The sequence below is a fragment of the Amphiura filiformis genome, chromosome 11 (genome assembly GCF_039555335.1).
Source record: "Amphiura filiformis chromosome 11, Afil_fr2py, whole genome shotgun sequence".
NCBI lineage: Eukaryota > Metazoa > Echinodermata > Ophiuroidea > Amphilepidida > Amphiuridae > Amphiura > Amphiura filiformis.
Window position 1 is genome coordinate 47,274,437 of NC_092638.1, and position 11,873 is coordinate 47,286,309.

At 39.4% G+C, this 11,873-nt stretch overlaps 1 protein-coding gene across 1 annotated transcript; it reads right to left on the reverse strand.

Moving 5' to 3' along the window:
- Window positions 1–5,643: 5,643 nt before the first annotated feature.
- LOC140164029 (uncharacterized) lies at window positions 5,644–7,733 on the reverse strand. The gene is made up of 2 exons (XM_072187304.1): window positions 7,480–7,733; window positions 5,644–5,857 (listed from the first exon to the last, which is right to left on the reverse strand). The coding sequence occupies exons 1-2, from the start codon at window positions 7,728–7,730 to the stop codon at window positions 5,743–5,745; spliced, it is 366 nt and encodes a 121-aa protein (XP_072043405.1). The 5' UTR covers window positions 7,731–7,733; the 3' UTR covers window positions 5,644–5,742.
- Between the last annotated feature and the right edge of the window lie 4,140 nt (window positions 7,734–11,873).

Here is an 11,873-nt window from a genome sequence, read left to right on the forward strand (position 1 = left end):
AGAAAAGAAAGGGAAGACAAAAAAGATACGGGTATTATACGGGTTACTAAATGAAACGGGAGCAAAATACAGAAGGAAAGAAAGAAACTAATCAGGAAACTTAAGAAAAAAAAGCTAAAATTAAAAACTAATCAGAAAATATAAGAAAAATGAAGCCAAAATAATGAAAACAGAATTAAATAAATAACATGGAAACGGGAAATCACAAGCTAAGCAGCATAAAAAAGAAGCTAAAAGGGAAACGTAAGAAAGGACAGATTTAGAAAATAATGGGAATGCGGTTAGGCCTAAATAAATAAATAACATGGAAACGGAAAATCCCAAGCTAAATAGCAATTTTTTAATGGGAATAAACTAGACCCATGTAGAAGAAACTGAAAAGAAAGAAAGAAAGAAGCTAAATGGAAATGCAAGAAGGAACAGGTTTAGAAAAATAAAATATTTACCTTTTCAATGATTCTACCTTTTCAGTAATTCCTCCTGTTTTAGTGATCGCTCCCATTTACTCATCTAGCGGGGACCCGCGCGAAGCGCGGGTATCCCGCTAGTGTTTTAATATTCCCTGCAACATTTAAAAGTCGTGAAATCTACTTGATTGTGGAACAGTGTGATTTCAGCCTTAAAATGTCGCTTAAAGTTGGAAAATTCATACGCAGGCCCCGTACTAACGAAAACAGGCTTTCTGAAATTCCTACTAGCCAGATCCCAGTAGTAAAATGTTTTTATGGACGTCATCTGCATATATGTACCTTCTTATTTACAGTGTATTAATATTCCTGCAACATTTAAAAGTCAAGAAATCTACTTGAGTTCGCAACAGTCTGATTTCGGCCGGAAATCGTCGGGATGCCCGGGGAAATATACAAATTGCTCGTTCGTACATGATATGGCATAATAATTATGTTATACCCGGCGCACCGTATGTGTTATAGGGTTAGAGTTAGGGTTAGGGTTGAGGTTAGGGTTAGGGTTAAGGTTAGGAGTAGGAGTAGGATTATGGGCCTATCTAGACATAGGATCATGCATGGTTATGATTAGGGGCTAGGGTTAGGATTAGGGTTAGGATCATCGATTAGGGTTAGGATCAAGGCTAGGGTTAAAGGGCCTAGGGTTAAGGTAAGCAAGTGGTGCACAGAGCTGCGGAGTAGGCCTATTCCAGAATTATGCCGATTTATTGGTTAAAAGTGCTTTACAGGTGGTTATTTTAATCAGCCTATAGGTGATGTTGGTGCAGGCCTATGGTTTAAGGGTCATGCAAATCAGATTTAAAGCTAGGGTTATCATGTTAGAGTTAGATTCGCTTTGTGGCCAAAAACTCACTGAAGGACTAAAGGCCCTGTATACAAGCTTTAATAGGACTATATTTGTCGTTTTGTTTGTTATAATGTATGCAAAAACCATTCTCTAAGCAGCCGATGGACACAACATGTAGGCTTTGCATTTTGAAGCATCTTTTTAAGCTTTTATCCGACCGACACACGTACTCATAGCCAGCCGCCATGATTTCTAATGCATCAAAACTTGACTCGGTTGCATGACTGGCTGCAAAGTTTTGATCAAATAATACTCACATCATACCTATCATATAGCTAAATAGCCTCTAAATTTCACCAAAGCACTTCCAACAAACACAGAAAATCACACAGAAAACAAACAAATTAATTACCGATCAAAATGAATGAAAGAAACACGTTTAAATGATCACAATACTGGCAAAAATAACGTGAATTTCGGGCAAAACTGATCTGGTACCCATATGCATCACGGCATCCAATTTACCTTTATAATACGTTAAGTGAAAAGATAACGAACATCAGCAAGTGCTGTTATAAGGGGGCACTGAACAGTAAGCGTCGCCATTGAAAATACATGCGCCGAGGGCCTAAAAGAACAAGCTATTGCCAAGTCCGTGCAATAGATGGGGTTATTTGAACTGTTTGGTGATGGAGCAACACTCTTTAAATTTAATATATCTTTTTTGCACATAGATCGACAGTGTCAGTTTTTTTTTTTTTTTTCTTTTTTAAATCAACCCGTATTTTGTAAGCGTTTCACCTCTCAAAATCGGGTTCTTGACGCATTGCATTGTGGGATATCTTACACATCACGAAACAAAATTCAAGTGATTTTTTCGCATTCATGGGCAACAAGAACATGTCAGCTTTAACATAACACCCTACAATGATGTCATACGTACATTTTGGTGGAAATACGCACATATTTGGCCTAAATTTTGTGTTTTTAAGGTACTATACAGACGTTACACTTCCGGTCACGGAAGGTTACTGTTCAGTGCCCCCTTATGATATTCAAAATGGAGCAGGTGTCAACGTATGCATACACAAAATAAAAATCAAACAAACAAATATGTTCATCATGTTCATTGATCAACATTTATTTTCAAAAGCATTTTTCTACACATACATTTGTGCAAATACTAGTATACAGACATGAACATAATTCACATCACATAGTAAAATGCCTAATACATTATATTCAAACCACATATTAACCACCCATAAATTTGTTTGAAATAACTGGTCTACGGTATATCTAACAATTGTCCAGTTTTTCTTTAAATTGCTGCCCTATATTTCTACACCAGTTTTCTATTTTTGTTGACTAAAAACACATTCAAACTATGTTGGTAAAAAAGCATACAATTTGCGGATTGTCCAGATATCACATGCTTCGTGAATGATCTGATGTTGGCTATTTTTTGTAGATAATATAGACTGGATGCTGAAATCCAATATGGAGTGCTAAATTAGGTGATTTAAAAGCTGGGAATTTTTAGACATACTAAACTACCTGTTTCCAAAATCAAAATCTTTTTGTGGCCACCAGCTAGGGTCAAAGGTCATCAATGGTGTCAATAATTATTGTTCAAGATGCTTGAATCATGCTATAATGTGGCCAAAATTGTTTCAAGCATCAAACAAAAAAGACATCTTAAAAAGTAACTAGAGCACCTGTAGCATTGAAATAATTTAAATGTTGCAATATAAGCATGGTGGCCACAGAGTGTTTTTGACCTCTGGCTGACCAGAGGATACCTTTGACCTGTGGATGAACTTTGACCCATATATGAACTTTGACATAACCATAATATTAAATATTTATCATACCACTATACGCCGTAGAAGTGACGTAGTTAATCGGATTAACTACCATAGCAATAGATGAATACAATTTTGGCTATATCGCCCCGCACTACAACATTCATGCGGTACCGATGCATTGAACCATAGATGTCAAAGAAGTGCTAATCAGTCATTTATCAGTTGCACCTGTAAGATTAGTCTCTTTGAAAAGAACGGTATTGTATTCAATCTATTATATGATTGAAGACATGTGATGAGTGCAACCTGTTGCAGTGCAGCGCGGTATATTCAAAAATTGTATTCATCTATTGCTATGGTAGTTAATCCGATTATGACGTCACTTCTACGTAGTTTGTATCTCCTACAATAGACACATAATAATCAATACTCTATACCATTGCAAAATCATACGGAGACCCCTTTTACTCGTAGCCTAACGGTATTGAACTCGACTTAATTTGTGTATAAACAGGGCCACCACCCTTTGAAATTTGACTTCAAAACGTGCCAGACTTCAACGACGGAAGCAACATTTGTCAAATCCAAAGTTGACCTTTGCAGTGTAAACAAACACGTAATTAGAAGTCGACTTAATAATTGTTATTTGAAGCATGAGCAAGTGATGGCATAGAAGTCAAATTATTCGCTGGCGTAGTGCATGTTAGAATATGACTCATATGACCATTGCTAGGTCAACTGGCTCACGCTTTCTTGTTACGAACCACTCAAAATGGTCACAACACAAAGCCTATGAGCTCCTATGGCATATCATAATTCGGAACAGGTGTATGAGCCAAGGCTTGAACCAGTAACCAATGGTTACTAATATCCACTGCGACAGCGAATTTGTTTTCAAGTCAACTACCATATGTGAACACCCATCATAAAAAAATATTACGCTAATCCTTATAGTCGCAATCTGTGTCGCAATTGAAGTCGACTTCTCTCTGTAGGCACCTTTTAATTACCAAGTATACTCTCTAATCAGTAGTGATGACTCATTGGTATGCATGTTTACTGAATTAAGGGAATTTCCCAAGTACTTTACACAAACTGAAATGGATACACATAGTTGATAAAAGCCCCCTCTCCATGCTTTAAAACTTATAAATCTTGCCCGCCTTCCCCCATCGCCGTGCCAAATTCCGGCTTGATACATCACAGCACGACCAAAAACGTACAGCTGAACGGACAAACAAACTTACAGACACTTTTAGCTTTTTTTTTATATAGGCCTACTAGTAGAAGATTGTCATAACTCTGTTACAAGAAACATGTCAAATACCCTGTTATAATACCTTGGTTTCAAATTTAATATGCTTATATTTACCCAAAACCCAGAGGATGATTTAAGCACTTCCCACCACGCCACTGTGTGACACCACTGCTCGCACATTACATTGACGGGCATGGTTACATTTGAATTTGGACTGATATATTTACAATAAAAACGCATTCAAAATGCTAGTCGATTTCACATTTTATGTTACCTACAGAATGTGTGAATTATGCATACATCACTTTTGTTCTGAAATCGACCAAGTAATAATGACACACGCACAATTCTTAAACAACATCTTTTGCACAGAATTCAATGGGATTTGAAAAGTAAAGTGGCAGTTGAAACTCTAGTGATAACACGTTTGCAGTGCATGATGGGGCTTCCTTAAATCATCCTCTGCCCAAAACCTATTCACCATAACAATTTGAAACAAGTAATTTTTTATACCTTTGCATGAGATCAATGTATGTAAAGGAGTCTCCATTAGAAAAATAATTATCAAGCACGAATCACATGGTTTTATTTAAAACAAACCCATACTGACCACAATCAGTCGGCTCTCAACACGCGATATTCAAAATTACCGCTCCAAAATTGTCTAAGTGCAATGACGTAATGGTTATTTGTGGTCAATTGTCGTCAACCTTCATTGTATTACTGAGACGTCATGCACTCGACAATTTCGGCGCCCAGGAATTCTGAATACCGCGTGTTAAGAGACGGATGTTTTTAAGATCACTATGAGTTTGTTTTAAATAAAACCATGTGATTCATGCTTGATAATTATTTTTCTTACATATACGGCATAATGTTGCGATTGCCGGAGACTCCCTTTTAAACCTGTTTCCAAGCTTGAGTCTCCAGATTTATTAATGCAATGTGACAAGAGCTACAGGTTTATCTCAGAAAACTCTGTACCCTTAAAAATATATCCAAAGGTCACACTTCTTTTCATATCTTAATTAAAACATGTTTAAATTTATTTTCAAATAGGGCCTATTTTGATATGATTAATTACCATTCTACAACCATGAAAATCTTTAAAATCAGTTGTAAAATAAGTGAATTACATCCCATTACAGAAAATGACACAATTCTAGTTTTTCTGGGACACCCTGTATCTTCTGATAGTAAAGTCTGCTAGTTTAAATTGTCAGTGAAGACAACTCTCATATTAATCATGCAGTTGCAAATGAGCATGGAGTTAAACCAGATTGCTTTAAAAAGAAAGATTTTTCTATCCATATTTTGGCCAAAAAGTTAATAAATGAATTTGGATTCTGATGTCCGCATGACCAAATTCCCCAATTTGGTAAACAGAGTAGGAAAACAAGCAAAAACCTATTCAAGCAAGCTTTACTTGTCGAAACGATGAGGCTTATTTTTTTTTCTTTGGCGCCTGTCCAACTCTTCCGCTATAAATTCCTTAGCAGCCACCACTTTGCCTCTTGCCACTTCATATCCTTTCCATCTGAAAAAAAGAAGGAACAAAAAAAAATCAGTGTTTTCATTGCATATGTGCAGAAGGCATTAATGGCAAATCAGGAACAGAAGTGCTTGCTGTTTGCATAAATCCATTGATCATATCTTGCATTATGACGTCATTACTAAGAGAAGAGCATTCAGTTTCAAAATTTGTATTGCAAAAGATACAATATTAATTAATTTGATTTAAAGGAATATAGACAAAGATATCTTTCCTACGTTTTTGTACTTTCTGCAAAGCTTACCAATATAGTGATTTGCTCCTAAACATGCCTTGCTGTCTAGATTTTAATCACTCGTTAGCAATGATGCTAGGCGAGTGGTCAAATTTTCACAAATATCACTTATTGGATATAAACAAGCTAGTAGACCACAAACTTAGCTGGGGCATGTTGGTGTTTTGGAGGTATCTGACCATGGCAAAATATTCCAAAAATGTTCCCCTAGTCATGAGGTTTGTTGTCACCGCGTTTGAGCCCCATACTCCTAACAGATGTCTAGAAAATGCAATTCTAAGATTGGCCCCAGATGACCTTTGACCTGACCCTTACAAAATGTTTTAAAATGTACTCCTGGTCACAATGTTTGTTGTCACCGAATTTGAGCCCCATACCCTTTACAGATGTCCAGATAATACATGTACAGTATAATGTATGGGGCTCAAACTCAGTGACAACAAATCTCATGACCAGGGGAACAGGGTCAGGTCAAAGGTCATGCAGAGGTCAAATTTTAGAAATGCATATTTTGGATATCTATTAAGGGATACGAGGCTCAAACTCGGTGACAACAAACTTAATGACCAGGGGAATATGTTGGAACACTCCGCAGGGGTCATGTCAAAGGTTATCTGGGGTCAAATCTTATACCGAAATTTCATTTCCTGTAAGGAGTACGGAGGCTCAATTGCGGCGACAACAAACCTCATGACCTGGGGAACATTAAGGTCAAATGTCAGGTCAAAAGGTCATTAAAGGGTTACATGCCTTGTGATTGCGCAGATTATCTCTAGTGATAGTTATCATTTAAACTGCACTTTCAACCCAAATTGTAGAGCAATTCCAATTCTGGCTTGTTTGGTATCATTTTAAAAATGCTGATGCCAAGATTATGAATCTGGACATTAGCTCAGCTAATAGGTAGTTATGTGTTTGTGTACCCCCTTGAATTATCAGGTTGGTACATGGATCATATAAATTCTGTTGACCTCTTCAACTACATTGTATCATAAAAAACAACAATGTATTTATATAAAATTATGATATTTGAAGAGGTAAGCATTAAGTTATAGGTTCCCACATTTTAAGAATAGCAAATTGCTCACATATCAAATTGACTATGAATGAATCTAAAACCTCAAAATAGGTCCAAGGGTTCCCAAAACCGCCTGTAAAAAATCGAAAAAAAAATCACAACAACAAGAACAACATCTTTGCAATTTTGGGGCTTTCGGAACCTGAAACAGGAATTTTGATCCGGGTAGACCAAACAGGCAGGCGAGTACCCGGGTATTGGTAAGAGTCCTATTGGACACGACTCAAATTTTTTGACTTTGGGATCGGGATACAGAAAAGCTCGAAAAATGTTGAATGAAAATTCTCAACTTACCCTGGGCGGCATTTCCTTTTCATGGGAAGTTGGTTCACTGCCTTGGGTAGGGGTTCCAGCACCACCAGTGGGGATTTCAGCACTGCTTGTGGGGGTTCCAGCACTGCCTGTTGGGGTTCCCGCACCGCCTGTGGGGGTTCCAACACCTCCTGTGGGGGTTCCAGCACCGCTTGTGGGGGTTCCAGCACCGCTTGTGGGGGTTCCTGCACTGCATGTGGGGGTTCCAGCACCGCTAATGGGGGTTCCAGCATCACCTGTGGGGGTTCCTGCACTGCATGTGGGGGTTCTAGCACCGCCTGTGGGGGTTCCAGCATCGCCGGTGGGGGTTCCATCACCGCTTGTGGGGGTTCCAGCACTGCCTGTGGGGGTTCCAGCACCGCTTGTGGGGGTTCAAGCACCGCCTGTGGGGGTTCTTGCACCGCCTGTTGGGGTTCCAGCACTGCCTGTGGGGGTTCCAGCACTGCCTGTGGGGGTTCCAGCGCCGCCTGTGGGAGTTCCAGCACTGCCTGTGGGGGTTCTTGCACCACCTGTTGGGGTTCCAGCACTGCCTGTGGGGGTTCCAGCACTGCCTGTGGGGGTTCCAGCACAGCTTGTGGGGGTTCCAGCACCACCTGTGGGAGTTCCAGCACTGCCTGTGGGGGTTCCAGCACCGCTTGTGGGGGTTCCAGCGCCGCCCGTGGGAGTTCCAGCACCGCTTGTGGGGTTCAAGCACCGCCTGTAGGGCATCCAGCACTGCCTGTGGGGGTTCCAGCACCGCCTGTAGGGGTTCCAGCACTGCCTGTGGGGGTTCCAGCACCACCTGTTGGGGTAACACAGGATCCTGCACCACCTCTTGTTGGGGTTGCTGCTGCACCTGATGCTGAGCTCTTCTGAAATGACAGGCAAATGAAATGTATTAGTTAAAACATGTTTGTGTACGTGTGTGGCACAACCAATTGGGTGGGAAATATTGACCAGTATTTATTGGTAAATACCACCAACAACATACCAGGAAATACTCAAGATTTTTCATGTTGAAAGCTGAATTGAAAAATGTCCCCAAAATTGTCAATGCGGTATACAACACCCTTTCATGTTTCTTGATCTTGATCTTCAGACCTCTTCTCTTTTCTTCTCATAAAGGCTAGCATGCATGTTATAATAAGCTTTTACAGCCGCACTTGAGCATTTTGTTTGAGCCTCCGTTAGGACTGAAGTGTATGTGCACACAGACAGACTAGACTGCTTGAACAGACAAACAGACAAATGCATCCTTTGAAAGTCAAGATACCAAATATACTTCAAATTAGTTGACACTATCCGATATTTAAAAAAAGATCACCTCCACACAAGAGATTACCCCACCCCTCCCGCCCAATTTGCACAATTTTTTTTTTTTTTTTGGGGGGGGGGGGCACATTTGACATTGGGGATCTATAGTGTCAAGTGGGTCTATTTTGTTACGCATCCGTTTATTGTCTGCTGAATTGCTGATTAAATATTACATTTAGGAAGGAATTCGTTAAAATTGATGTATAACATTAAATGACGTCCCTTTCAAGCATTCATGCACAAAGAACACAAATGTTTCTTGCAAATGGGACTAATTCCTTATACAGCATGATAATCATGATAATTGCCCTCAAACTCTGCCCTTGAGCGTGCGTGTGATGGCTTTGATAGCTGAAAATTAATGACAATGACAGAAGCTGCAAGTACGCAAACACAAATATTGCATCGCAAAATGCTACGCATTTTTTTACTTTTTTTGGCATAACAAACTAACCTGGCAAACTAACCAGTGGCGTAACCAGCGGGGAAGGGGCTGGAGCCCCCATTTTGAACCCTTTCCCCTGTTTGCCCCCCCACAAATGAAAAAAAGTTAAAGTAGGCCTACTTCTGAGAGTTATTAATTAACCTCATATCTGGTCATTTTAACCTTAAAAAACAAATTTTTGCGCGCTTCGCGCTCATTTATTCCACTTTTTTTACCATATGTCACCAGTTTAGCTTCAATATGCCAAAAATTTTCGCGCGCATTTGTACCATACACTTCTTTTGTCCCCAAAAGGTGCTGCATTCTTGCCCCCTCATTTATTATGTTGGCCCCCGCTTGCCCCCCCCCAAATGAAAATGTCTAGTTACGCCACTGAAACTAACTGCACAATCAGGCGGCGGATGACATGATCGAGCCGGCAACTTGTGAAACCGCCCGGCCGTATGGCATTTTCCAATACTAGTAGTCGATTAGTTTTGTGGGGTTCATTTATCGAACCCCAACGGTTTTAGCTTGTATTTATATTATTTATCAACATAGGCCTATTTGTTTGTGATATTTCAAGCGTTTTAAAATTTCAAAATAATCCCATTCAATTACACGGTTGACGATGAAAATTTACTGAATTTAGAGAATGCAATGCGGCCACCACCTGGCACAATTTTGGAAACTGCTATAGGCCTATGTGTTTAGCATAGCACATTCCAGCTATGCAAAAAATTGACTGAATTCGAACCCCGCACAGGACGTACAAGCTACAAAACTATATCTGTGATGTTTGAATTCTTCTACACACTCGCTATGAAATGATCAATGCATTTTTTGCCAAAAGTTCACTATCATTCACAAGATGCTGTGAACTACCAAATCGCAACAGTTTAAAATAGTTGCATGTAGTAGACGATGAATTGAAATAAAATACTCACTGTTTCTTGTAGCTTGCCGACTTGGCATTGTCTAAGCACCGACCCACATCGTGGTAAATTTCAGATTCTGCCTGCAACCGTTTGTGTGCTGGTACTGGGGGGTCTAGTGACTGCAGAACTGCAGTCACCACTTTCCTCATCACCGTGCCGCCATCCTGTAGTCTTGATGTCAGATGAAGCTGCTTGACAGCATACCTTATATTCTTCTGTTGAGTGGAAAAAGAGGGAAATAAATTATGTTATGATCATTCATTAGTTGATTAACATTAAGTTTACAAAATCCCAGGGGTGTGTTTTTCTTCTTATATAAGACCAATAATTGCACAAATATTACAATTTTAACTTTTAACACAGTGTATTTTTATTGTTTAATAATTTAAGTCCATTTTGTTTTAAAACTAGAAAGTAATAGAAAAAATAAAATAGAGGGTATTTAATTTGCACTGTCCGCAAAATATGGATAAAAGGGGTACTTGAGAAAATCCGGTAATTTTATGGCAATATTTAGTCTCATTGAAAAAGGGGTGTTTGAAATTCTAGTCATTGAAAATGGGTGTTTGAATTTCTATAGTCATTGAAAACCACAAAAAAGGGGTTGTTTTTGGCCAAATTTTGTCCTCGATTTTGCATGAAAAAGGGGGGGGGGGTAAATTTGATGAAAAATCATTGCAAAATAAGGGGTCTTTGAAAGATTTGGTAACTGTCATGGTTGCCAACTTTTGTGTTGAGTTGGGGGCCCGGGGTGTGTGTGTCTGTACAGAAAGAAGTACAGGTACACTGCAAATGTTCCCGAACACGTGACGCCTCTCAGACGCGTCCGAGGTGTTCATAATTGTCTCTTTAGAACACTAGTGTATTTGAAAATATGATAAGCCTTGCACATTAGTGTTCTTTTAGTATAATGTAGAACACATCGTATTGATCAGACATGTCACAAGTGTTCTGAATGATTATATTGAATACTGGTATTCAAAATGGAACGGATGAGCAGATAGAGGCGTTGGAGAGCTGCGACGTGTCAGCGAGAAATACACGGTGCTCCTTTGAAGGAGGGATATAAGTAACAACAACAATGGCGATGAAACGTGGAAACGCTTCCGGGAAACGCTATGACAAACTGTCTTTTCCAAGACAAATGGGATGATAGTGAGAGTAAATTCGAAGGATTTAGAGAAGAATGAAATTCAGGGCAACTTTGGGAGCGACTCGGAGCCCGTATATCTGTGGACAGCGATGAACAAGCATAGGAGAGACACAAGAGGGTGACTATGGCCGAGCGATTTTAATCGCAGGAAAATCGCATTGAAATGCGTTGCGCTGTCAGCCGGGAGATACGATCGGCGAGGGTTCGAGCCTTGGGCTTGCCTTAGGTGAAAACTCTCTGATTTCATCTCTCGGAATTCTTCGGAACACCGCCATTATCTTGTTTATACTACCATGTATTTGTTTATTGTCGAGTAATGAGATTTTGAAAATGTATAAATAAAGGTTGAACACCAGCATTCTGAAAATCAATGTTTGAACACGTGTCATGTGTTAAAAACTGTTACATTTCTTTCATGTGTCCGAGGTGTTCATAGATAGTAATTTTGAACACCAGAGTTTAAAGGATTAGAACATGTTACACTAGTGTTCTGAGGTAATAACACCTGTGTTCTCTACATTAACACTAGTGTTCTCTAAATAAGTTGAACACGTGTCATGTGTTAAAA

Excerpts from the sequence above, each read along its gene's own strand:
- LOC140164029 (XM_072187304.1), bottom strand. The coding sequence starts at position 7,730 with ATGCTGGAACCCCCATTAGCGGTGCTGGAACCCCCACATGCAGTGCAG. Across the intron at positions 5,858-7,479 it reads AAAAGGAAATGCCGCCCAGG|ATGGAAAGGATATGAAGTGG; the intron begins GTAAGTTGAGAA and ends TCTTTTTTTCAG.